General features: G+C 41.2%; 1 protein-coding gene across 1 annotated transcript; it reads left to right on the top strand.

Annotated features, from left to right (window-relative positions):
• golga1 (golgin A1) lies at positions 1 to 27,604 on the top strand. Its single transcript, XM_079251493.1, has 24 exons — positions 1 to 132; positions 804 to 1,104; positions 4,388 to 4,478; positions 7,345 to 7,419; positions 9,137 to 9,234; positions 9,316 to 9,348; positions 14,011 to 14,139; positions 14,349 to 14,518; positions 14,707 to 14,818; positions 14,903 to 14,986; positions 15,929 to 16,054; positions 16,159 to 16,254; positions 17,055 to 17,150; positions 17,353 to 17,448; positions 18,344 to 18,484; positions 18,751 to 18,825; positions 18,930 to 19,019; positions 19,145 to 19,247; positions 21,004 to 21,164; positions 21,589 to 21,747; positions 21,836 to 21,895; positions 22,013 to 22,237; positions 24,258 to 24,344; positions 25,965 to 27,604. Exons 2-24 carry the CDS (start codon positions 976 to 978, stop codon positions 26,043 to 26,045), a joined length of 2,517 nt encoding a protein of 838 aa, XP_079107619.1. The 5' UTR covers positions 1 to 132; positions 804 to 975; the 3' UTR covers positions 26,046 to 27,604.

Here is a 27,604-nt window from a genome sequence, read left to right on the forward strand (position 1 = left end):
CGAGACTCTCCGAGGCTTCATTATTAATAAACTGTCACGGTTAGAGCTATTCTCTGAAACCCATAAGAGAAAGAGAAGAATTTCTGAACACTTGAAATCGCTGCGGAAGAATATTTAATCACAAATGATACAGTAAGAGTAAGGCGACATCACTGAGCGAGCATGCTAACGACAGCTAGCATCACCTGGTGGCAATGTTAACTCTTAGTCTTATAACTTCTGGACAAACCTGGCAAAACATTTGTATTAAACTGTAACTGTACGTTTATTACTGAGTTAATTAGTTAGTTCGTTCATTAATGTCCATCAGAAACACGTAACTTTTGCTTTTCAGTAGTTTGTCAGCTAAAACATCAACACTGAATGTGGATAAAGTGGGAATTAAATCAAAATTGCATTAAAAACTCAAAAGTTTTAGCAAAAATATGGATTTACTAGACATTATAGCTGTATGTTGCTTAGCTGAAGTAGTATTCAGATTGTCCGAGTTTCAGGAAAAGTACATGTACAGTTGTGAAGTAAGTATTTAAAGGTCCTGTGTAGTTTACACTCCAAATGAGGCGTTCAAAGACTGTCTAAATAAATTCATCAAACAGCCGTTGGAGAAAATTTGTGTCTCAGTTTGACAACAACATTCTGGAAGTTCATGTTTCTGTTGTTTTAGGGCCAACATATCTATATTGTCACACCTTCATGATAGTTGAGGACAACAATAGGCCATGATCTTATTGTATTTTTTTAGTTATGGGACTGCTGCAGACAGATATGTCTTTAAAAATCTCCTGCTTTTCTCTTTTTTTCAGATGTAGCAGAATGGGATCGGCGCAGCAATCCTTGTTGAAGTGGTTTTTCATAAGGATACAGCTTTGCTCCAGCTCCCGAAACAAGGAGCTGTAAAGTCCATGCATCAGGTGGAGGCACTGATTCAACAGAAACCGCAAACTGCTCTCAAAACGAGACACCGAAGGGAAAGACATGTTTGCCAAGTTGAAGAAAAAGATTGCAGAGGAGGCGGCCACGGCACCCCGGACTGGTGTGCGTATACCCCGTACCATTAGCAAGGAATCCATAACCTCAGTGGGTGCAGACTCAGGAGATGACTTTGTAAGTACTCTGACAACATCTCTGGTTTAAAAAATGCTATGATTTTTGTGCATAACCAACTAGTGAATGAATTATTTATATTTTTATTGTCTTTTTTTCCCCCTTCATTTTATAAATCCAACTGGAATCTGGGACATTTTAGAAAGTGTTAAAAAAAGAACTTGTGAATAAAAATGTGAACAATAAAGGTAGGAACCTTTTCCTTATTCAGGAAGGAATAATAATAATAATAATAATAATAATAATAATAATAATAATAAAAAGAAATAGTTTCTTTGTTATCCCAGAAAGTAATCAAACCCTCACAAAAAACTTCAAGACAAGTCTCATTGGGAAAATTAACTTGGCTGATGTAGGGCAACCATCATGTAATTTGTAAGCTTATAAAGAGGTATTTGCTTAATTTTAGGGTGAAAGTTAACATAATCGGCTGGAAAAATCTCCATTTACAACAGGCTGAGGGGCAACATGGACACATAATTTATGGAGAAACGTTGCATAGAATCACATCACTATGATGTATTGTGGAGAGATTACATGTTGGTGCAGTTAATCACACGGTTGCATGACCTCAACGTCATGCACTATATTCCACAAGATAAGTTTTGCACGTCTATTTTGCTGTACTTACAGCAGAAAGTATTTTTGTGCAAAAATTATTTTATTTTAGAAAAGCAGGAATAAATTTAATGTGGACCAAATTCCGTTTTATTTTTATACGTTTTTATGAAAACCTTTTTTGTTCAGTTCTGTCCGCTTGTTACGGGGTTTTAAGTGTGTCTACCTCTAAGCCAGCCATCCTGATTGGTTGTTTTATCGCCATTTAAACTGTGATGCAGGGAAAGCTGCTCAGGTCAGACTGGATTATTTTCAAATCATCATTTTCTTTAGTACATATAGTCCAGGGGTGTCCAGCTCCGGTCCACAAGGGCTACAGTTCTGCAGGTTTTTAATGTATCCCTGCTCCAACACACCTGACTCAAACTAATCAGTCATTGTTGGATCTATTTAACGGAAGCCAGGTGTGTTGGAGCAGGGATACATGGAAAACCTGAAGGATAGCCGCCCTCGAGGAACAACTTTGGACACCCCTGTTACAGCGTTTTTTTTTACCGTTTTGGCTGTCATGTTGGGAAGATTAACTCACCTTTGTTTAAAAATCTGTTATTATGAATGGCATCACAAAACTGCAAGAAAATCTTACTTTTAATGCATAAGTTAGACATTTTTTCTTATTTTGTGATTGTTGAAGAGTCTGTATAAACATGTCAAAGCTGAGACAAAAGGAGGTAGTTGCAGAACTGAAGTGACCAATGAGGCGGACACGTCCGTCCCAAGTTAGAACAGAAGTCGGCTACTCATTTGAACTTGTTGCAGGTTACTATAAAAGAGATATCAGAAGGTGTTTTTGTTTTTTTTGTTGCGCTGCTTTTAAGTTCAGTCATGAAGCCCAGTACAGTGCTGGATCTACACAAAGATTAGGTCTGGTTTCCCATGATGCATTTCTTTCCAGCTCATTTCCTCTCTGCATATCTTTTTAAGACCAGTGATCCCCAACGCTGGTCCTTAAGAGCCTCTATCCTGCATGCATTAGATGTTTTCCTGCTTCAATACACCTGATTCAAATTAAAGTGATCTCTGACGAGCTTTGCATGAATTTAATATAATTTTAGTGAGGTGTGGCGGAGCAGGGGAACATCAAAGATCTGTGGGACAGTCGATCTTGAGGACTGCAGCTCGGGATTCCCGTTTAAGACCACGTCTTAACTTTCCCTCCCTTGTTTATAATGAAGACTTGCCATCATTTCAAACAGAATTTGCTCCGAGGACTTCATGAGTTTTCTCACACTGGAAGAGTTTATAGAGCTGAAGGCAAAGCTATCAGAGAAATGAGTGGATTGTTTGATCATTTCTCTGTTACAGACATGTCTGTTGATGTGTCCTTAGATCATGAAGGATGTAAATGCAAATCTGCCCCCCCACCCTTCCCAGGCAACATTGATATTTAGGGCGTTTCGTCTTTTTGTTAGGGATTTGTTGGGATTCATTCTCTTAATGATGCTTGTGGCTGTGATCCAGCTGCATTAGTAGTCACCTCTGTCGCCGGATAAGTTACCACCTGCTGTCCGTCACATCTCTTCTGCTGGCGATGTGTCAGAAAAATAATTATAATTAAATATTTAAACTCAGTTGTGGACTCTGGAACAGAATTAAAACACAACAAAGTCGCAGGTTTTTAGTGGAAAGGCAGTTATTTCTCTTTTTAAGAGATCAGTAAGTTTGATTTTCTTCTATTTTTACTTGCACCGCAGCAGAGATGTGAAGCTTACAGATCCTGTTTAGTCTTTTATGATATGTCATTGTGTCGAGTTAGTGCTAAACTCTGGGTGGACTCAGAAGTAATCACCAGTCACACAGGTCCAGGTAGCAGGACATGGGTGTGACGCAAACTGGTTTGGCTTCCATGTTATTAAGACACGGTGTCACCTGGTCTTAAGACATCAAGCACAATATGCAACTCTTCTATTTTTGTCCCGTTTTTCAGTGAGTAACGGATGTTTTGGGATTCATGTTTTTCTGTACTTTTGGACATAAATGTTATAACTTGTAAATGGATCCCGTCTTCCTCTAAAGCTCTGTTTACTGGGACGAGCACGCCAGACCCCGTGTCTCGCTGGTAAAAGCGGAGGACACACATCGTCTCAGTTGCACTTGTCTGAATAATTTAGCGAGATGCAGAACTTTAGGCTGACATTTCAGTCCAGTGAAAAATAGCCTTTCCAGCTTGTTAGCACAATGCTAGCACCTTGTTTATTTTCCATCTGATTCACATACATGTCAGTAATATTAAATCACACACCAAATATCAGTCCCATGTAGGCAGTAAAGGCAGTGGTGCAGTGTTATGAAAGGCCCTCCTGTTGAAAATATGATATATTCCTGCTCTGAAGTTGTGAAATTTAACTCACTTCTGTTTAATTTTCAGATGATTAACCCCTAAATGGTAAAAGATTAAGTAGATAAATATTTAACATATCAAGAATGTGAAATACCAGTTTGCTCATATAATCTAATCATTATAAGATGTAAAACGTCAGATTTTAATATTTTAGAAGTAGAACCACACGTGTGTGTGTGTGTGTGTGTGTGTGTGTGTGTGTGTGTGTGTGTGTGTGAGAGAGATCCTCTGGCTTCTTCAGTAGAGGCTGGAAATGTAAGTGAAAGATGTTCGTTTTCTGTTTGATGAAGGTCTTTTATTGTGTGTGTGTGTGTGTGTGTGTAGGCTTCTGATGGCAGCAGCTCCAGGGATGACCTGCCAGCCCAGCTTCTCAGAAGAAATGAGCAGATCCGGAAGTTGGAGGCCAAGCTGTCGGGTAGGATATGTCAGAATAAGGTCAAGCAGCTTTGGAGAATCTGTTTCCAAAAATCAGTCGTGCCAGTGACGATGATGTGGGCCTGATAACCGTTTGATAACACACTTTACATCACACACCGTCCAAAAAAAAAGCTGTTATTTGATTTAATAATTGATTAAAATCCACTTCAATGAAAACAAACGTTGCTTTTTGGGGCAAATTTAATTATGCGATTAAAATGCGATAATCGAGAATAGTTAATTACAAAGCTTGTAATTATTTAATTATTTTTAAAAAAACATACAAAGCAATTGAATGAAATCTTAAAAAAACATGATGCAGGATCCCCAAGTCCGGTCCTTGTGATATACCACCCTACAACTTTTGGGCTTTGTCCACACGTTCTCTCAGAACGAAGATGTTTTTCTCCGATTTGGCCCATCATCCACACGAAAACACAGATTTATGCAGTTAAAGAAGATTCTTTAAAAACCTCAGACTGAAGTGAAGATGTGCAAATACTCCGTTTGCACGTCTGCATGTGGACGTATATAACCAGAGTTTTAGGTTTTAAAACGACACCGTCTGCGACAGAAAATACCATGACGTCACATGTGCAACCTTTGTTTCCAACAGCATGGACGTCCTCAGACTGTGTTGGTGTTATTCGTTATGCAGGAATGTGTGTGTGTTTTTACCATTGACTGAATAAAACAGATGGACGGAGCCTCCGTGACGTCACCTGTAGGTTTCTGTGAGCGTCATGGTGGATGATTTACATCGAGTGAACTCCGAGCTTTCTGTAGCTAAAAGCTAACTAAGCTAACCCGGAGATAACAGGAGCTAACCACCTAACGGAGGTAAGTAGGCTAAAGCTAACCGGCTAAAAACCGCAGTCATTCTACCTTCTTTTGACTTGAAGCGGGAGATCGGGTACCTGTCAATCAAAAAGACACGCCCCCAAATAAGCAGAATCTCTTGATAAAATTACTTTTAAACGGGCGAGTTAGAAAAAAATTCACTCCCCCCACAGTTGTCATGAAGATAAACCTGACCTATTAAACCTAAAATGGATTTTTGAAACCAGGCTGTAAACATGTTTATTTCTGCTGTAAACATGTTTATTCCTGCTGTAAACATGTTTATTCCTGCTGTGAAGTTGGTCTTTTTAACATGGGAGTCTATGGGGATTCACTCTGTTTTGCAGTCCCTAGTGGATGAAGGAGGAACTGCAGTTTTATGCACTTCGCATAGGCTTCACTTTTGACCGCCGGAGGCTCCGTCCATCTTTCACATACGGTCTCTGGTTTTTACACTGCCGTCAGTACCGCTCCATGTAGACGACAAGGACGATATTAGGGACAGTTATTTTCCACCAACTAACCAGATCACGTTAGAGGCATGTTTTTGAATAAGTGACGTCGTGAGATTGAAGGTTATTCTGATTAGATATGATTAGAAGAGATACTGTAGCCTGAAGGTTTGATATGTTTATGAATGTGCTTAACAACTCGGTTATGCAGATATGTGTGGATGCATTTGTTTTTTAAAATGGAGGTCGCATGGACTCTTTTTTATTTATTTTTTTAAATTTATTTTTATTTTATTTCTCATGTGTGGACATGGACCTTCTCCAATACACCTGAATCAAATGAATGGCTCTTTACTTATCAGACCTGTGCAGATCGTTTAAAGCAGATACTCAGTCCTGTTCCTCGAGGACCGCTGTCCTGCAGGTATTTCAAGTGTCCCTGCTGCAACACACCTGATTCAAATCAATGTGTATTTAGCAGACGTATGCAGAGCTTGTCTGATTCTGAGTCGGGTGTGTTCCAGCAGGGATACTTGAAATAGCTGCAGGACACCAGCTCTCGTGGACCAGGTTTGAGGATCCCTAGTTTAAGGGAATTTGGCCATTTAGTTAAGGATTGTTGGAGAAGGTGAGCATCTAAAAGTTGTAGATCTTGAGGACCAGACTTGGGCATCCCTGACATAATAAATATCCAAATGCAATTCCAATTTCAACTTTATTTATAGAGCGCTTTAAAACAACACAGTTGACCAAAGCTCAGTAACATACAGAGTCACTTTAACACACAATATATAAAAAGAAAAAAGAGTCTGGTTGATGAACAAGGAGCTGAAATGTTTGTGTTGTGTGAGGCGAGGCGGATACCCAGCCAGCTGCAGCGCACCAGTCACTCGATGAGCCAGATTGGTTTTACCTTCTGCTGCGACTTTGTCTGAAATCATAAATCTTCATATTTTTTGGCTCAGTTTGATCTGAAAACGGCACAGATTTGTCAGATTATTTTCCATTTGGCCTTTTTGCTTTCTAAACTCTGGATTTACCAGAAGTTGAGTTGAGATGAACAAACGGTGTGTTTTCCTGCTTGAACTGAGCTCGGCAGCTGATTTCTCTGTAAACACACACAGTTCACACAGCTGGTACACAACCTGTGTAATGTAACTGGTATAATTTGTTGTTGCTGTAACACCTGTGGGAGATTTTGGGGTTTTTTTGTGCCATGCTCCCCACCACCTCCTTGAATAGCTCCTCCTTCCTGTGATTGGCCTCAGTTCCTTTACCCCCCCTGGAAAGGTTAAAGGTCACACATTCTCATGAAGCCTTTAAACCAGTATGGTTTTCTCAGTTAAGAAAATCATTTGTAACTTTACCTTCCATTATTTCTCAACCATGTTTTCCTTTTGTTTTCTCCCTCTCCTTTTGTTCCTTCCCTTCCTGTTTGTCGACTTTCATTCGTGTGCCTCCTTTTTGTGTCGCGTGTGTGCGATTGAATGTGTGTGTGTGCGTGTGTGTGTGTGTGTGTACATGTATGTGCTGTTGATACCCTCATCCCATCACCCTACTCCCTAACACTAGACTACGCTGAGCAGCTACGAATTATGCAGAAGACCAAGGAGAAGCTTGAAATTGCATTAGAAAGGCATCAGGATTGTACGTACCTCCTCTTCTCCTCCCAAACAGCTTCCTTTCTCTCACCTGTCTTTCACCTGTAGTGGGCATCATCCCTTCATTGATATTCTGGCCTTCAGAGGTTTTCTTTAGAAGCGCTGGTTGCTTTTGGTTTTGTTTTCATCCTTTCTTTAACTTAAAATCCACTCAGAGGTTTTGCACACAGGCTTATCAGTGTGTGGGGTTTGATGTGTTACTGCAGCTTATTTCTCAAACAGCAACGTCTCCTGATAGTGGCGTTGATGTAATAAAACGGGTTGATAAAATGAGCGCTCCATTAGCTACGTAAGCTGAGAGAATGGACATTTAATGCTGCACAGTTTGGTAGCCTGGTTTCATGATGTTTTTTCCATCTTTTTTCTGTAATGCTTTTGAGATTTACTGTTCATTGTGTCTGTTTACGGTCCTGAAAATGAACAGGAGCTTTCTTCTTCTATTTTTCTTTGAGGAATATATATTGGCTGCTTTTCTGGTTTCTATTCTACTCTACAGTCATTTAGCAGACGCTTTTATCCAAAGCGGTTTCTGTAAGACATGTCACCATGCGCCCTTCCTGTCCGCAGTCTGTGGCTGCTTTGTGATGACTCGACGATGTTATCGTCTCGCATGAGGCTAAAACGCGCTGACAGCCCACGCTGAAAATGAGAATTACAACTTGAACTTGAAATGTGAATTAAATCGGGTTTAAAATGAAAGGTGACTGAATATAAGCTTGATGAAAGAGGGAGGTTTTAATATGACTTAAAAACAGGTGACTGCATCGCGGACCCCAGTTGCTTCCAGAGAGAGGAAAAGTCCACCTCCTGAACTTGTCAGCATGAATAAAAACGCTGTCAGTAATAATGTTAATCTTCTTCTCAGTTCAATGTTTCTGTTCAGGCTTTGAGAAAATAAAACTTTAATTTTAATCTCAGCATCAGTGTCAGCTGTCGGACTTTCAGCCTTAAACTCAGGATTACACTGATTTGACTTATTTCTTTGGTTTCTGTGTTTCACACATCAGATTCTGCTGCTGATTCAACCTCACATGATTCTTAATCCCAGTTAGGAATGAAATAAGATTAAATGTCAGCTGTTTCTCTGATGGCATAATGGAGCTGCAAACAGTTTCACTGTTCTTATGAAACACATTTATTTATGTCAGAAGAACCGAAAGCAGCTGAAATCAGGAAGTGGATCCTTTAAAGACGTTTGGTTACACTGCACGTCCTGAACGAGATGCTGCTGCATGCAGTGGACGCCATGGGTTGATTGCAAGCTCCATTTATTTCCCCAGAAGTAAAATCCTTCTCATTTCAGACATCTGGGGTGTTTTGGTTGTCATCAGGCCCGAAGTGTTGCCGTTTGTCTCCAACTCCTCTCGTTATCTGTGAGGAATTTGCTTAGAGGAGGTTATGTGATGAAAGACAGAATTCAGACTGGGATGTGTTGCTTTTAGGCCTTTTCTGAGTTTATTCTGTGACTTTATGTTGGCTTTTCTCTCTTTCTGCACAGATAACTGTGGTGTTTGCTCTCCTGCTTTTGGTTTTTATGTTAGTTGTCATGCATCGCTTGTCCTTGCCTGTCTTTTATTTCTGGGATGATACGCTTAACCTTTTCACAGCTGCTAATGACTAATCACTCTCTGTTCTGTCTTAAGTTTCTGGCTTGTGTTGTTTCTATGCAAACCTCTTCTTCTCCTCTCACTTTCACTGCATAGCTTCCATAAAGAAACTTCAAGAGCAGAATGAGTCTCATCAGGCCAGCAGAGCCAAAACGGCGGAGGAAATGGCTTTAGCTTTAGAGAAGAAGGATCAGGTAAATGCCCCCTTGTTTATCTTTTTTCCCAGTGGTGAGCTGTGATTTGTGTACCAACCAGTTACTGTTCTTTTCCTGTAGGAATGGATGGATAAGCTGGCCGGTGTTGAACAGGTAGGTGCATAAATTTGTCTTTGATGTAGCTGAAAATATGTCAAATCTGTAAATCTCTGAAAGCAAGTTGTCTCTGGGTTTCTGCACATCTTAACGGCGATGTTTACTGGAAACTAAACCACCACAGTGGGACATCATAAAGAGAAAAAAGCCCATATCTCGATCCAGTTGCACTCTCTCCTGGTTTGGTTGCATCATTTATTATGATTGTTACAGAAGCACCAGGCGGTAGATCACTCCAAGCCCGGGTTGAAGTGAAGTAGAAAAAGTTGTTAAGCATTGAGCTTTGAGCAGTTTTTAGAGCCTTGTGGTTTCAACAACGAGGACGGCGTCGCAGGATTTGACGATGAAAGCAGAATCTGCTGTAAAACACTGGAATATTGTGGAATTTGTTGATATGACTCCGGCATCCACAGCCTCCGTCCTGTGGGGCATCATCTGCACTAGGGGGGTGCAAGTCACCCCTGGAAAATGAAGTGATTCAGTCCTCCTCTGGAGACACGAAACAACAGAAAAAATCCCTGGAAAAGGTAAACGTGATATACAGTTGTGCTCATATTTATTCATACCTTTACATTAAAGAAGGAAAAAAAACAGCTGCCTGTAAAATAAGCTGAAATTGACTAAAATAATAATAAATAAAATTTTTATGAAAATCATTACATTATTTTCTAATTCTGGTTCAATAGAAATATATTTTTTTTTAAAAAGCAAACAAAGTAATAAAAAAGTAATATTTAGTTGAACAATCCTTTAATGTTTCCGCTCCAGTCAGGTGTTTTCTGTTCCTCTCAGTCAGACTTCTGCACCTGTTGACAGGTATTTTGTCCCACTGTTCAACAGAAAAGTGCTTTAATTTGTCCAGGACAAAAGTGATTTGTTTGTTTGTTTGTTTTTCTTTCTTCAACTTCAATTAAATAAAAAAAAAACAAACCATTTCTTATATTACTAGATTATATTTTTGCAGATCTTTTTAGTTATTGTTCCTTTTTTAAGTCTCCAGTTATTTGAGTGACTGTTGTAATGAAAGGGGATTAATACATACACTACTCACAAAAAGTTAGGGATATTTGGCTTTCAGGTGAAATTTATGGAAAATGCAATATGTTCATGCTACAGTGATATAATATCATAAAAGTAAGACATTTAAGTAGAAGGATGCACTACTGATTTCCTCATCTCAAAAAATTCATTCAACACAAAAGGTAACAACAATGGTAGTTACACCACAACAAAAAATGTGAACGTCTCAATATCTGGTCATGTGCCCTTGAGCATCAATTACAGCTTGACAACGACGTCTCATGCTGTTCACAAGGCAACTTATTGCCTGCTGAGGCATGGCATCCCACTCTTCTTGAAGGGCAGCCCTCAGGTCATTGAGGTTCCGGGGTGCAGGGTTTCGAGCCTCTACACGACGGCTCAGCTGATCCCACAGGTTTTCAATGGGATTCAGGTCTGGAGAGAGTGCAGGCCGTTCCATCTGAGGTACACCAGTCTCCAACAGCCGTTCCCTGATGATGCTGCCTCGATGAGCAGGAGCATTGTCGTCCATGAAGATGAAATTAGGCCTGTGCTGTTCATGTAGGGGCACAATCACTGGATTAATGATGGTATTCAGGTAGTATGGGCTTGTCACTGTACCATTCACAAAGTGTAGGGCAGTTCTGTACCAAGTGGACACCCCTGCCCACACTGTAACACCGCCACCACCAAAAGCTCGCCTGGTGACAACAGTGGCTGATGCATAGCGCTCTCCCTGACGTCTCCAATATCGTTGCCGGCCATCATTTCTGCTCAGTGTGAATCGACTTTCATCAGAGAACAGCACTGAGGCCCACTGGTTCCTCGTCCAGCGTAAATGCTCCCTGGCCCATGCAAGGTCAGGTACCCGTGCAGGTCGTCTAGCACGCAGACCACGCTGATGGAAACGGTTTCCAATGGTCTGACGTGACACTTGGGTGCCTCTCACCTCTCTTAAAGGTGCCTGGAGTTGAGTGGCATTCATCATCCGGTTTCTCAGGGCAGTGTTCACAATGTAGCGGTCATCAGCACGGGATGTGGCCAAAGGACGTCCACTTCTAGGCCTTTCTGTGACTCTTCCAGTCTCTCCATATCTCTGTTGCAACCTGCTGATGACACTCTGTGACACTCCAAGCTCAGTGGCCACTTCTGTCTGAGAACGTCCTGTTTGAAGCATCGCAATGGCAAGGGACTGTTGTTCCATTGTTAGGTGTCGTCTTGGTCTCATGATGTCAAAATGTGAACAGCATGATGAGGACAACTGTTTAAACACCAGCTCTAATTGAACCAGGACATTTATTGGTCAATTCAAGGATCACACACCTGCCTTGATTTTTGTCGTTAAGCTCCTTGTTAGAGAACAGCAACTTGTGCAAAATATATTGAAACATTTAACAGTTGGACATGTGCATTTAAAAGCTTAGAGAAGATCACATTAAGTTCACCTGTACAGGTTGGAATGCATTTTAGGCTTGTTGTGAAATTTCACCCAAAAGCTGAATATCCCTAACTTGTTGTGAATAGTGTATGAGCACAGCTGTATGTGGCTGGTTGAGGTATCGCTTCATAGACAGAAGCTACAGATCCTCAATGCAGTCGGCCCAGTTTTTCATCCTGGCTTGGAGCCTTTTGCTGCACATCACCCCATCTTTCTTTGTCTCCCTGTCCGGCCAAGCACCAAAAAGGACCCATAAAGCCCTAAAAATGATGTTAAGGTGAGAAAATAAATGAGATGGTATACATCACAATAACTTAATGGCACAGTGACATTTATTCACATCATGGAGCCGTTGATGTGCTGCAGAGAAGCCACACTTTTAGCTTTTATTTTCTGTCTTTGTGCATCACTTTATAGCAAGATTTAGCTTTATGGTACTGCGACACACACCAGTAAGTGGATATCAACACACTGCGTGTCTTGAATGTGCATGTGACTTATTCATAAAGGGGACATTATTAGAGGAAGGGAGGAAAAGAAAGAGAGAAACTGATAGAAGAGATAAGACGAGTCAGCATTGGACTGACTTTTACTGGCTGGAGGAAGCTCAGAGAAGAGACGGGATGAAAGATGGATGATGATTAATTTTAAAAAAATTATTTTTGGTTGTTAGAAATGTCTAAAACTGCCACATGATCAGAGAAATGATTAGAAAAATATGAAGTTAAAACAGTAAAGCACATCATTTAGGGAAAAATATAAGAAAACAGGGAATTAGTGGGAAAAAATGGACTCCTGGTTCCTGAGCTTTGACAAGAGCTGAAATGTGATGGCTTGGCAGCTGGATCATCGTTCCAACAGCTGTTGTTCTTGTGTGATGGTTTGTTTTGTCATTCATGGTGGGTGGAAAACAGTGTAGCGGTCAGAAAGGACACAGGCTTGCAAGGCTCAGGCATGAACATCGTACAGACAACGGAGATCAGTCCGCTGCAGTTTGTCATAAATGCATCTGTAAGCTTCAGAACAGAGCCATGGCAGGGTGGGCCTCCAGGGTGCCAGGGTGCACTGTGGGAAGAAGGCTAGCTAGCGTGATGTTTGCACGTTATTCTGCAGTAAGCCTTGGACCATGCTACTTGTGCTAACTTGACACGTACTGCTAACGGAAGCGTTGCTGCAGAGCAAGGTTTCCTGATGTGAGTGGCTTCTTTCAGCTGGATCGTTTGGTCTTACTGGGAAGCAGAAAGGAAAACGATCTGTGCGTACGTTCGTTATATCAGGGATCAAAACTGTTTTCTGCTTTTTTTCCACATTTGTCCCTCATCCTCCAAAACCGTATGGAAACTGCGAGGCCCAGTTAAATGCCCAGAGTGAAATGCTGCTGTGATTCAGTTATTGATATTTCTGTATTAAAGCGAAGCCAGAATAAAGCAGAGATGATGACGTGAGCTTCTGCTGCTACCCAGCCACAACAGAAGTCATTTGTTTCTGGAAGCTGCTTCTTTGTGGAAAACTTTTATGCTTTCTAAACTGGTTGAGGTCTTCCCCTCATATGAGCTGCTCTCTGGCCTTGCTGATGAGGTCTGGCTTGCAAGTGGGATCCTGATATGATGCAGCTACCCTGCAGACTCTTTGTAATGGCTGCATGCTTTCTGTTGTATTTTCACTCATCAGGACAACGTGAACAAGCAAAATGCTCAAAGATACACTGCTCTATTAAAAGATAAAACCTAAATGTATTTGGTTTAACAGCGTTGCGTGTACCTTGGAGTTCTTGGAAGTACTTTGCATGGATTTACTAAGCCAAGGAAACGACCAGATTAAGGTTGTTTACATCCATGTCTGCTTTCCTGCGTAAGATAAAATAAACTTTATTCATCCAGAAGGTAATCCTATGACAACAGCTGCTCACACATAATAAAACTTTCACTTAATAAACAGCATAAAAGAATAAATTAATTGAGCAAATATGATGAGAGAAAACATTCAATATATATTTAAAACTTCAGTTTTTCTTCCTCATCTTTGCTGCTGTATATTTTACAACTTCAGCTGCGAGTCCAGTTACTGGAAACGACTTGGAAAAAAACATTCCTGAGTGTTGTTTTAACTCCACACTGATTCTTTTTTTTGTATTGTTTTTTTAGTCGTGGGGTTAAAACGCAGATGAACACTGGTGTGACGTAGCTGTTGTGTTTGTTTAGGAGAAGGCTGCCCTGTCAGCTCGGCTTGAAGACACGATGGAACAAAGCTTAGCACTCTTCCAGAGAAGAGATGACCTGGATGAACTGGAAGGCTTTCAGCAGCAAGAGCTGGCTAAAGTTAAACACATGGTGCGTACATGTGCAGTTTACAAGCCACTTTTTAGAATGAAGTATGGAAATGAGTCAGGGAAGTCATTTATAGATCTTTGCTTTGAGTTGCTGCAGTCTGTGTGTCACTGCAGGACAGAAAGGTCTCTAGAAGTGCTGAAAAACTGAAAGTAAAGCCTGGATTTCTACTCTTCTGGGATCGTGATGCATTTCTCTTCATGTGTAAACAGTTGCTAAGAAAGGAGGAGCTGCTCAGCCAGCGGGAGCGGGAGCTTCAGCAGAAGGAGGCTGACGTTCAGTCAGCAAAACGAGGGATGTCCGAAGCTCGGGGGAAGCTCCAGGCTCTGCAGCAGCAGCACGACGACAACTGCAGACTCAACTCTGAGCTTGAAATAGAGAGGTAAAATGTCTGCAGATTCTGTTATTACAGCACTGAAACATCTGTAAAGATAGGGACTGAATCCTCTTTATAGTCTGAAGCGAAAGCATCTCAAAAAGCCAAGTTCTCTGATACTTAGGACTAAGTCTACATTTGTGCAGGACTGTGATAGTAATAATGTAATCATGGCCTCTTATTGGTTGTTTCAGAGAAGAGTTGTTGCTCCTCAGAGAGGAAGCAGACAAGCGGATCAGTGAGCTGGAAGGACGATGCCAGGAGCTGCAGTCCATCATCCAGCAGGTTTCTGAGGACTTCCAGAAGGTCAGTCCTCCATGCAAGCTGCACCGCTGTCACTCTGCTGCCCTCTTCTGTCAGCGACTGACTACTCTGCTTGTGGTGTTTCAGTCCCAGAGCATGGTGTCGACCTTAGAGACGTCCCTCCGTGACCTGCAGGCGGAACATGACTCCCTGAAGCTGCAGCAGCAGAAGGTCAGAACACAACGATATTCTGCAGATCAAGACTGTCAACAATGAGTATCTCAGTAAAAAAAGGGTTGTGACGATTCGCTTCTGTCCCGATTCCATTCAGGTTTTTTTAGGTACCGATTCTATTTAAATTGCGATTCTCAAAATTCTTCAATATTGCTGATTTTTGTAGATTAAAAACAAACAAAAAAAATATATATAAATCTTCTTTTTGCTAATAATTTTTCTTGATTTCAGTTTGAAGAAAACAACCCAGTAGCCAGACCATCATTCTGCTGCTATAATGTCCAAAAAACACATAAAAAGATCAATAAAACCAATAAAAATGACAAAAATTTTATGGTGGATTAATTTTATTGAATTCAAAGAAAATGGATTTTTTAACAAAAAAAAAAAAAAAATCTATTTTAAAGGCAGAGTATCTAAGATTTCAAGGTGATTCTTTCCACCACCTGGTGGCAAACACCAGGTCAAGAGCAAAACCACAAAACTGCTACCTCCACAAACCACCACAGGTTGGCAGTAATGAGCAAAACTCAGCCCTCACCCCTCCTCCTTGCCAGCTGCAATGAGGGCAGGAATCGCTTGTGAGCTGTAGCTCAGAGCCGCTCTGCAATAAATGGGCTTATACTCCCCCTACTGGTGGAAAAAAGTACTTTTTTTTTTACTGGTCAGAGAACATTCAAGAAGGGTCTTTGTCATTAATTAAACTTGTAATTTAATTACGCATCAAATATGGACAGACTGGAACGTACATGTTTAAAAATCTATCTAATTATGATTGTAGTTATTTTTTAGTTAATTTATTTTGAAAATATTGAAAATCTTACATACTCTACCTTTAAAATCGTGAAACAAAAAATCCAGATTTTTGATTTTCCAATTCGATTTTCCCACATCTAGTAAAAAAGCTTGTGGAGCTTTAAAAGTCGTGTTTCCCATCAGGCTGCTGTAACCGAGGAGGACAAGGATCGCTTACTGGTGGAGCTTCAGAAGAAAGTGTCCTCTTTGGAGAGACGACTGCAGGGGAACCTGAGCCAGGATGAGCACCTGCAGGAGCTGCTCCAGGAGGTGGACTTTTCTCAACACGACTTTAAACTGTTAAACTTGTTCGCTAGCGACACAGAAATCAACGAATGAGGAGCAGTTTACTGACGGTGTTGTCGCCTTTTCAGAAGTCCAGCCTGGAAGTGAGTCTGGAGGAGACCAGGGCGGAGCTGCTGGCTGTTCGGACCAATCACGCGGACACCGTCAGCTCTCTGGAAGCCGAGGTACAACAGGACGGACCTCTCAGTCCTGTTCTCACATCACATTTCCAAACTCCATGTAAAGACATCATCAGATTTATGTAGTTTCTTTTCATAAACAGGGAGTTTGTTCTTCTTCATGCTGTTTCTGTAAAGTGAAGCAGACGTGAAAATATGAACGTGGTTACAGATAAACATAAAGCAGAAAGCCTCTTTAGTTTTAAATGGAGCCTCATTTGGAAGGAAAACACACGAGTGTGTCGGCTGTTTCCATGAAAATCTCCACTCATGCTAAACGGTGTCTTCTGCTGTTGACATGGGTCTCTTGTGGAAGCAACCAGCATACTCTGCTTCTCATCCCACAAATGCCTTTTCCTTCCACATTCAAAACAAAGATAGAGTACAAGATTTATCCCCAAACAGGTTTTTTCCTTCACACCAAACACTCGTTTTCTTACTGCGTTCTAAGTTTATAAGAGAATGTGCAGATACGACCAGGATTCGCATCATGTCGTCTCTTCATGCATTAAGGTGACATCGTTATGTGTAAACGTGTGGTGAAGTCGTCAGTGAGGTAAAAGCAGCAGGAAGATGTGTAATGTGTCCCATTCACACCCACACGGCACACAAAACAAGTGTACCTTTGTTTCTGTACTTCTGTGGCTTCGTCTGTAGTTTCACACCGTTTAGTTTGCTGACTGGAATCTCCGGTTATTCTGAGGTGAGATGAGGCAGTCTACGGGGGATTATATCGTACCAAGAAAAGAAAAACGACAACGGTCTTTATTTCAGAATGGATAATGTCCCCGTCTGTCTTTCCTCAGCTGTCCAAGAAGAGCTCTAGTATCACAGAGCTTCAAACTCTTCTGCGACACAAAGAGGAGTCTTCCAGAGCCTACAGGCAGAGAACAGACACACAGGTAAGCTGTTTCACACCTGATGCATGGCTGTGATACGTGCTGATATTTACAACCAGTCACTGTTTTATGCCCTTAAGATTCGTGGATTTTACTCAGACTTTAGAGGTTAGTCCACAGGTTGATAATATCCTGCTGTTAGTGAAGTGTCCAGCTCATGGAAAAGTTCATTTTATTCACAAACAGGGTTATTGTCTCATTTCAGATCGCCAGTCTGGAGCAGCAAGTTGTGGAGAGCAGAGAGAGCCTGAAGACTGCAGAGCAGCAGATCACAGAGGAACAGCAGCACATGGAGAAGCTGGTACCACCACAACACCAAATCATATGTCATGTTTAAATCCCAGAAACATCCCTGAGACTCCCCGACGTAGCAGACAGGCTGATAGAAAGCTCAATACATCTTCTGTTGCTGGATCTTTGACCTTTTTGCTTGATCAGTTATAATATTTATTCATCATAAAAAGATGATCTAAAACCCTGTTTCCAAACAAGTTAAAAGTCTGGATGAAATATAAACTACAGAACTTATTTGCGTGTTAATTAACTGCATGGTTAACTTATAAAAGTACTAAGATGTCACTTTTATGGTTAAAACCGAGAAAAAGTTTCTAATTTCTTAAATGTTTGCAAAGATTTTGGCAGCATTTCCATTTGACAAACATGTAAAAACACTGAAATACCTTCATTAGATGTCACAGAACCTTGTTTAAAATCTTAAACTTTATATGTGATTAAACTCATTTCTGTTTGGTTGTGGCTTTGAAACCATCTGATGATGGATGGACGGTTCTTGTTGCAACTCGACAGATTTAATCAGATGATTTTGTGATAAAGAGAAGAAGCGGGTCACATGGCGGTCTGTCAGGCAGCTGGCGGCTCGCTCTCCACTGGGATCCAGCTCAGCCTGCAGGACACGCTGTAATCCATGCCTTCTTCAGGTTATAATTACAGGAAGTAGTGACCAGTTACAGCTCTAAATTATTCAGTCGGCTCATTTTAGAGCTCTTGCTGTTGTTTCCAACTTTTGGTCTAAAAAGGTCCTTAGTGTTTAATAACAGAGTTTAATAAAAGATTCTGGGGGTTTTATTAAATAGCCAACCTTATCTGTGTTCCTTCAGGCATTTTCCTTTCTTTTTAAATTGCAGAAGTGTTTTTATACTCATGAAACGACTCGTGTGCATGTGTGTTTTGTTCAGCGGGGGGAGTGGAGTGCAGAGAAGGCCTTTCTGGATCAGCAGCTGTGTTTGTTGGAGCAGCAGAGTCAGGAGAAGACAAGCCGGCTGGAAGCAAACATCTCCTCTCTGCAGACGGACAGAGAAAAGCTGCTGGACAGGGTGGTATGTTCACAGCTTTGTCTTTTCTTTTTGCCTCGGTTACATCTGGAGCTCCTTCTGCCAACTGTGGCACTAATCACATCCAAAGATTCTGCCAAATGGAGCGGCATGAGACGCATCCTGCAGCTGTGATAAATGCAGTGTCGCTTGGGAAACTGTTAGAATGAATCTGCTATTTGATAAGTGAAGGAAAAAATCAAACAAAACTCAGTAGTTGAAATGTTAGGAATGTAAATATGATGATTGTTGACAAACAATCTGTACGGCAGGCTGATCTGGATAAGCAGCTAGTGGAGACGAACTCCAGTCTGGTGCAGAAGACAGAAGAGCTGCAGCAGTGCAAGGTAAAAACCATCACACTACATACTCCTAAACAAAAGATGGGTGAAAAAATACACGTTGTAGGAACAAAAATCTGAGCGTATTTGTCGTCCGCTTGTCGCCTCAGACGGAGCTCAGCAGCCGGCAGACGGTGAGCACAGAAATCGCCAAAGCTCTGGAAGAAACCAGACGGCAGAAGGAGGAGCTGCAGACTCAGGTGTGTGTCTGCGTAGTACACATCAACGTGCGTGCCAGTGGCCTCGCATGCGGATCAGAAGAGCTGAATGCTGTCGTGTGAAGGCGTGTGTTGTGTAATAAATGTTTTCCTGTGCTTGTTTCCAGATTGGAGAGGTGACCACGGCTCTGCAGAATTCCCAGCAGGAACTGTCTTCTGTCACCCAGAAGCTAACGCTGAGAGAGGAGGATGTCCAAACACTTCAGAATGGTACAAACACACACTCTTATACTATCATACCTTGTACTCGTGCTTTTTGTTACCTAAATTTAGAAAAATCCATGTTTTCTGTCAGCGTACATACTCTGGACAATGTGATGAATGGGAATCTGGAGCTGGGAAAGGAAAGGAAAGTCGTCTCTACAGATGTTTTAGGTTAAAACATAGACTGTATATAAAAAGATGGACGGCACCTCCCTGACATCACCCGCAGGTTTCACTCGTGACGCCCATCAAACTCCACGCTGCCTGTATTTAAGAGCAGAGCAAGCTAACTCTGTGCTAACAGGAGCTAATGGAAGCTAGCCAGCTAACTGAGGGAGGTAGGCTAAAGCTAAGGTGCGCTGACAGCCGGCCAAATCAAATCAAAGGTACTTTATTTATCCCCGAGGGAAAATTCAAGGTTCAAGGTCTGACATACAGACATTTAACATTTATAGAACTGAACTGAAGCCTCGGCCCTGCAGCCAGTTTTATCGGCGCCGCCTTTTAAATGAGGAAAAGATGACATGATGATGAGGAAAGATGAGGATAGATGGATGGGTGTTGGGGAAAAAAAGAAGTTTCTCAACACTTCACACATCCTTTCTCTATCACTCTGTTGAGCATCATAACGGCTTTGGAACATTTCTCCCAAGTCATCAGCCAGAAACGGCCACATGTATTCCTCAAAGGGCCCTGAGAAAGAATGTTCTTTCACTGAGACTAGACTTGCACTGATGTCTGAGTTTTCTGAGTTTTCAGGTTCTACCCAGCTGTGATCACATGGGCTGACGTCTCTGCAGCGCTTCAAATTCCCATTCACTGGAAGTTTTGCTACTTTGTTCGGATATTCACTGGCCTGGTTGCAGATCTCACTGTAAAGCTTTTGCCCTTTCCCGGACGAGTCAATATCCTCAAATTCTTTCTCCATTTTGTCGTAATTTATGATCCGAAAACACAACTGTGTTTGTAACACCGTTCACCAACTTAGACCTTTATGTCAGCCATCTAAACAGCTATGACCCTTTCAATCCCTGCAGTTAAAAAAATACACGGTTATGCTACATTCTGCCATCAGATACCTGTCAATCAAATGACACGCCCCTCAATTATGCTGAAATTCAAGATTTAATAAAACCTAAACGGATGAGCAAAAAAAAAAGAAAAAAAAGAAAAGAAAATTCACCTCCCTCTCAGTTGTCATGAAGGTAAACCTGAACTGTCTTTTTGAGCCAGGCGGTAAACGTGTTTATTTCTGCTGTGGAGTTGGTCTTTTTAACATGCATGGGACTCGAACTGCCGGAGGTTCCCGCTTGGTGAAAAACTAAACCTGGTTTGAAGCAAAAAGCCACAAAATTTTAACTTTTCATTTTCATTTAATTTTTATTTATTTCATTCAAAACAACATAAAAATAAATACAAAATAAGACAGACAATTAAATATGGCTTGAATGAAAAGGAGCAGAAAGAAGAGCAATCTTATGATATCTGCCCCTTTTTACAGCATCTTGGGTGATTTTCACACTACAGTCATATAAGGCTATTTCCATCTCAGAAACCACGTTGGGCTGAACTTTCCCTTCAACGAGTTTAAATTCATGATTTATTTCTGTATCTTTGATCTTTTAGATGTCCAACAGGGAGGTTAAAACAGAAATTAAGTTGGAGTTGTAGCTTAACTGATCTCATACACTCCTTCAACTACAGTTTTCAACACATAATCCATATATATATGTGTGTGTTTGTGTGTGTGTGTGTGTATCAGAGGTGCAGAGTCGGCAGGACTCGCTGGTGCAGCTGCAGGAGGAGACCACCAAGCTGCAAGCTCAGCTGCAGCAGATGGGGCTGGACAAAGACTCCCAGCTGATGAGTCTGAAGGAGGAGCTGCTGGCTCAGACACAACAACTGGACAGCTGCCAGGCGCGGGTCAGCACACACTCCAAAACCTTCCAACGTAGCAGCTGTTGTATCGTATGAAATGTCAAACATGTCCTGTAAGCTGTCAGGGGAAAGAGGGACACCAACAGCATCTCCTCCGTGTTGGTGAACTGAACTGATCCAGGAAGTGAATGAAGAAGAAACTCCAAACATTGTTTATGTTCAGTAGACTTGTTTTCCATCTTATGTCATATTTCAGTGCTTGAAACTGTTCAGAAGCAAGTTCTGAATCAGAAAACAGCAAATAATCCTAAATAAGTAAACTAAAAGGTGAGGTAAAGGTCGTTGTAGCACATGTAGGCAGCTGTTTTCATGGAATAATTCCTTAAATGCTGTATTTGCATCGGTGGAGCTTGTGATATTGCTTATAATGTGATTGCTTGTAATGATTGCTGTTATCTGTATTGCTCAGATTTCATATCTGGAGGTGGAGGTGGAGACCCTGACAGAGCAGCTTCAGAGCCCTGAGGTGTGTGAGGAGGACCAGAACGGCAGCGTGACTGTGGACGACTTGGATCACATCCAGAAGGTCAACAGAGAGCTGGAGCAGCAGCTCAGTGACAAGAACAGGGTCAGACTTCTTTTTCCCCCATTTAATTCCATTCATTTCTTATAATCCTTGAGATTAATAAAATATCTCACTTGTTTCTCTTCTGCAGACCATCAAGCAGCTGCAGCAGAGACTGGCAGAGCTAAAGAGGACTCTGCAGAAAGAACTGGTGAGGCTGCTGGTGTAGGAATGTGTCTACACACCGGTCTGGTTTATGCCAACATGATTTTCCAGGTTTTATTATTCTAAATGAAAATAAACGTGTCTGTCCCTCTTTGTGATGAAGAAACTGAAGCCTGAGCCAGAAGCTGAAGGGAAGGAGAAGTTGCCAGAGAGTCGGACAGATAGACAAGACCGGGTTTCTCCAGACCCCCCTCCAGCTTCTGCTCTGGGCCCCCCCACCTCCAACACCACCGTGACCAACACCTCGGACCTCAACGACTCACGAGAAATCAACTTTGAGTATCTCAAGCACGTTGTCCTCAAGTTCATGTCCTCCAGAGACGCAGAGGTGAGTTGTTAGAGACTCTGTCTGGTGCGGGACTCGGATCCTCCAGCTGCTCTGCTCCCCGCTGTCACGCTCCTCGTGTTTTTATGGAAAGCACTTTGAATTGTCTTCTACATTAACTCTGCTGAACACATAAACCTGGCTCGACTCTGGAGCCCGTCGTTCCCTCAGAACATCCATGTCGAAACATCTCCACTAACCTTCACGTTATGTCTCAAACGCACCTGCTCACACTGACCCGACCTGGGTTCCTACTAGGGATGCACCAGGGCTGGGGGATATGGCCGAAAAATATAATCCTCCATTTTTATAAACCAAATCCGATTTCTGATTTTTATCCATTTTTTTTCCCTACTGTAAAGAAAAAAAAATACAAATGTAAAAAATTATTCTTTTTAAAAAATAATTTTATTGCAGTCACCTAGAACTTTGCAAAAACTAAATAGCGGTACATTAAAAAAAAAAAAAAAAAGTCTCAAATATTGTTAAAAAAAGTTTTTACGATCTCAAGAGGTGGTTTTTCCAGACATTTTGATAAAGAAATATATTGCAAAAGTGTAATGGAAACACTTGTTGCCTTTACGTGTCCCCAGACCTGACGTGCGGGTCGTGACCAGTTAATTCCCAGGAAAGATGGCACGTGTTGAGTAAACAGCGAATTTCAGAGTTTTAGAAAAGAAAGTGAAAAAGGAAGTGAAGAGCAAAGCTTCGAAAATCTGAAGCAAATTCTCCGCAGCAAGTTGAAAACCCTAAAATGACGCTACGTGTCCACTTTGAATTAACCACAATTTTTGTAAAATCTCACGAGAGAGAAACAAGATTTTACGACTCTTGATGCTAATGTGCTAAACATTCAGTGGAAATAACCGCAAATCACCAGTGTTGTTTGTCGAAACGTATGAATATTGTTTTTATTTAGCAAAAAAATGTAATGAAAACGCAGAGGGAGCACTTGTTGTTCGTTGCTAACTGCCATGTTGTGTTTATGTGTTTCTGTGGGAAACCAGTGGGAGTGCGCTGACGTCACTATAAGCTACGGAAGCCCAAAAGGCGCAGGCGTGTGTCCCCAAATCCAGATTTTCATAAAAACAAATCTTCATAAACAGCAAATTCGAATTAATCGATTAAATCAATTATCGCCCAGCCCTCGGATGCACCGATACCAATATCTGTATCAGTATCGGCTCAGTCCCGTGTGTGTGTACTTGTACTTGCTATTGATAAGTGTTTCCATACCTGATACCACACTAGCCAGCGCAGATCAGTTTGATGACGTGCTTCAAATGTGTTCTAAAAGAAATAAATGCCTTGAATGTTAAAATGTGACATTTTTCGTTACACTAAAGGCGAGATCTTTGTTTCTAAACCACATATTTATAGTTGTATTTAGGTAAAATGTGCCAAATCAGAATAAAACTTGTTGAAATTGTTAGATCTGTAAAGTTATTATATTTGTATTGGTGAGGAAACTTCAGAAAGGATGAGTCATTTATTACAACCGAATGAAATCTGACACAGTTATAACAGCAGTAATAACCAACAGATTTGGTATCGGCAGATATTCAAGTTTCAGATATCGGTATCCTGTCGGAACTCCTAAAAGTGGATCGGTGGATCCCTACTTCCTACTCGCCCGGCGTCTGCGTATGTTAGGACCGCGCGGCTGACCCGGGGAATGGTTCGCTCTGACTCGAGCGTAGGCTTGCAGCGTTGTGTCGCAGTTTCTCTTCTGTTGTCACTAGTTCAGTAAGAAGCTCCAGAAACGCGTCGTCACAAACGGACCAATCACAAGGGAGTACTTCTGCAAGCACGATGCAGGTCTGGTCTGAGTCCTAACAGAGTAGAAATCCAGTTTTACCTCCTCATGAAACATGTTTTATGGGATATTTGTAGATTGTCATTGTTTCTGTTGCTTTCATGAGGAGAACTTGCCAGTTTTTACCTGTAAATAAAAATGAATCTTATCATCAGTATTATTATTGCTGCTACATGACAGACTGTGTGTGTGGTCTCGTCCTGACAGGCCTATCAGCTGATACGAGCGGTTTCTGTGCTGCTGAACTTCACTCGCGAAGAAGAAGACATGCTGAAGCAAACTCTGGAGTACAAGGTGTGTGTCGCCCTTCAATACTCTGCTGAAGGAACACTCACTGGATCCAGTTTAAAAGATCAGTTTTCTTGTGTTTTTTTAGCCAAGCCACAACTTTTTTCACTGAAAACTCAGAAGGCGCACCACAAACCAAAATGTTTTGTTTCTTTCTAAAAAGCCCATATTATTAATATAAAGCCGTCTTGTCGAAGTGTCTTGAATAGAAATAAGATAAACACAAGAAAAAGGGAATTTTACTTTCTTTCAACTGGGCCTCTTTGGATGAACACAGAGCTGCTTTTTAGACCAATCAGGTGAAACTGGATCATTTCTCAGGGCACAGCTGATGATCTCTCAGTGGTTGAAAAACACTGATCTAAAGAACGGGCTTCCTCTCCCTTTTTTAGGACTATTTGCAGAGCTTTCACTCTGTCTGTCATCTGATGTTGTTTAATTGAGTCTTTTGGCCTTTAATTTAGTCCCAGCAGGTGTCTGAGGTCTCCTTATAGAAAAGACGTGAAGTAATTAATCTCTTTCCTGTTAAACCTGAACTTTACGGCGCTCGGATCGGTACAGACGTTTCCGTACAGCTTACCTCATATATAAAGTACTAAAGTCTGCAGAATGGTTTTGTGGTGCATTTATTCATGTTTCTTTTCAAGTGTTGTGGTAGTGATAGTAGGAGGAGGGATGGAGCCATAGCCGTCAATAAAAAGCAGCCACTTCTGTCTAAACTGAACTGAAGATGTCGGAGCTCGTCTTCTTTCAGGATTTTCTTCTTTTCTCTCTCCAGACAGCGAGAATCTTTTGTTTTTTATTGATGCTGTAGTTATTTTGGCTGATTGTGTACGGCACTTTGTCTCAACTCAGGTTGTTTTAAAGGACTTTATCAATACAGCTGAGCTGATGCAGGATTCAGAAACATTAACAGTCAAACAACTCATTCAGCTGTTGCACTTTAACACCTGTTCACCTGGATGAAATTGCTAAATTGATTTTTTTTATTGCCTTATTTGTCTGTTTGTGTTCAAGATAAATCAAAAAGCTATGAATGGATTATGTGAAAAAGAAGAACTGATTAAATGTTGGATCGCCGTTTGGATCCAGGATTCTTTAACGTTGTTCTTGGCAGAGATTTGCGCTCTTTCTAGTTTGTTGTTTTTATTTACTTTGGGTTTTTTTTAACCATGACTTGAGCTGCTGTTTGCTTGACTTGGTCTTCCATACAAAAGGGATTTTGTGATTTTAATCTGGTTAAATAAGAGCTTGATTAAAAAGTAACAGAATAAACTTCAGGCGGACGCCAGTCCGTGCACATGCCGAGCAGGCGGAGCTTCTCTGAAGATACAACAGGGGGCCTTGCGATGAAAAGAAAAGAATAAAGGATGGGAAACCAAAGAAAGATGCAGGAAGACAAACACATGCTGTCATCTTCAAAGTCCCACAACCTTTCAAAGCCATGTTTAGTCGTTGTCTTGTTCTATTTCCCACCTTTCACAAAATGAGATACTCGTTCCAAAAAGTCTTCACTGCGAAGAAGGTGGAATACCAAAGGTCAGATTGGGGAGACTCACCGGTACCAATGCCGTCTGGTTGTGGTTTTTAATCTCAGCCACTGACTGGTGTGTTTTTATCTTCTAGATGTCCTGGTTTGGGTCCAAGCCGTCACCAAAGGGTATCATTCGGCCTTCAATCTCAGGCGCTTCGACCCACTGGAGCTGATGAGGAGCTCTGAGGATGGAGGAAAAACAGGACATAAGGGATTGCCTCCTGCAGGAGGAAGCCTTTGTTCCTCCTTTTGTCAGCGAGCAGCTTTAAACTTTGAAGAGCATCCTGCAGCGTCTCTCCGTCTCTCTGTGGGAGGGACTGTTGTTTTTATGCTATGTGGGGAAAACGGATAACTTGAAGGGATAAAGACGTATCCAAAAACATTTTTCATAAGCTGATGCAGGCATCTCATTTTACTTCCCTTATATGACAAATCTGATGTTTTTATGGAGACAATAACATGAGATTTGTCCAATAAGGGAAGTAAAACGCACATATGACCCAACGAATGAACAGCCTGCCTTACTGTAATGTAAAGACGTCTCATTTCTGCCCTCTGTCTGTTGGAAGAAGCATTAACACGACCGGACTGCAACCACCGGACAGATGGTAACGCTGCAGACGGCTTGTTTCCTGGAAGTTCTTTTAACTGTAAATCACAGAGGGCTCTTTTTATGCAAAAGTTTCATTGAAATAATCTGCACAGGATACCGAAGTCGTCTCTGCTTCAGTATCAGTAAGTTTGACAGTACCTGTCAAATATTGATAATTTACTATTGTTTCAAAGGTTCAGTGTGTGTTTATGTAAAGTACAGCAATTCATGACAGGATATTTTAAACGTTGTTTTTGATTACGTCCAATTTTACTGGAAAATTTGGACTCGCAGAGTGTTTTCAGCGCATTGGGAGAAAATTGGAAAAGCTTCATTAAAATTTTAACCAATATGATGTATATTTGGTGATGTAAAAACAGCCTAATCAAAAGTAACTTTAAAATAGCAAATTGTTGTATGAAAAGCTCATTTCTAGGCTGTTTCTGCAAGAGGTGGCTCTCTAATCAGATGTTGCCCTCTTTTCACCTGTTTGGGCACATTATCACCCAACTAAACCACCAATCACATATCTTAATGTGGCTCAGATGTACTTCCTATAAGGATTACTTTAGAGCAAACATGCAGAATGGAGACGTTGACTTTTAGGTTCTTTAATGACGGTGCAAATGGTAGGAAACTGTGTTTGACCAATAATAACTACTGTATGTGATAGAATAAGTGAATGCTATGTAAATATTGACTGGAGACATGACCTACCTTTACTTGCCTTTGCTAATGTAAATGAAATTACATTCCACATGTCTATTTATATATAGAAATATGTACATACTGTATGCATTGAGAACTTTATAAATCGTTGGATGTAAATAGTTTTGTGATCAGTTTGCAGTATCTTTGTCTTTAATCATCAACTAGAACACAGACATGTCTCTGCCTCAGCTTCCACTGTCCCACTGCCTTATCACTATCCTCGAGCTCTCATTGTGATGTCACCTCTGTGACATGTTTGTTATGACAATGTTTTCATTTTCTGCCATTTTAAGGTGGTTGTCTGTCTGTTTGCATGTCCTCCAGTATGCAGGGAAAAATGGTTGGATGCAGATTTATAATCTTGTATTGCATATAAAGAAGTAGCAGACTGATGTCACTACATGGGCTTATGAATATCACTGCAGAAAT

This window comes from Telmatherina bonti, assembly GCF_933228915.1.
Source record: "Telmatherina bonti genome assembly, chromosome: 13".
In the NCBI taxonomy this organism is placed as follows: domain Eukaryota; kingdom Metazoa; phylum Chordata; class Actinopteri; order Atheriniformes; family Telmatherinidae; genus Telmatherina; species Telmatherina bonti.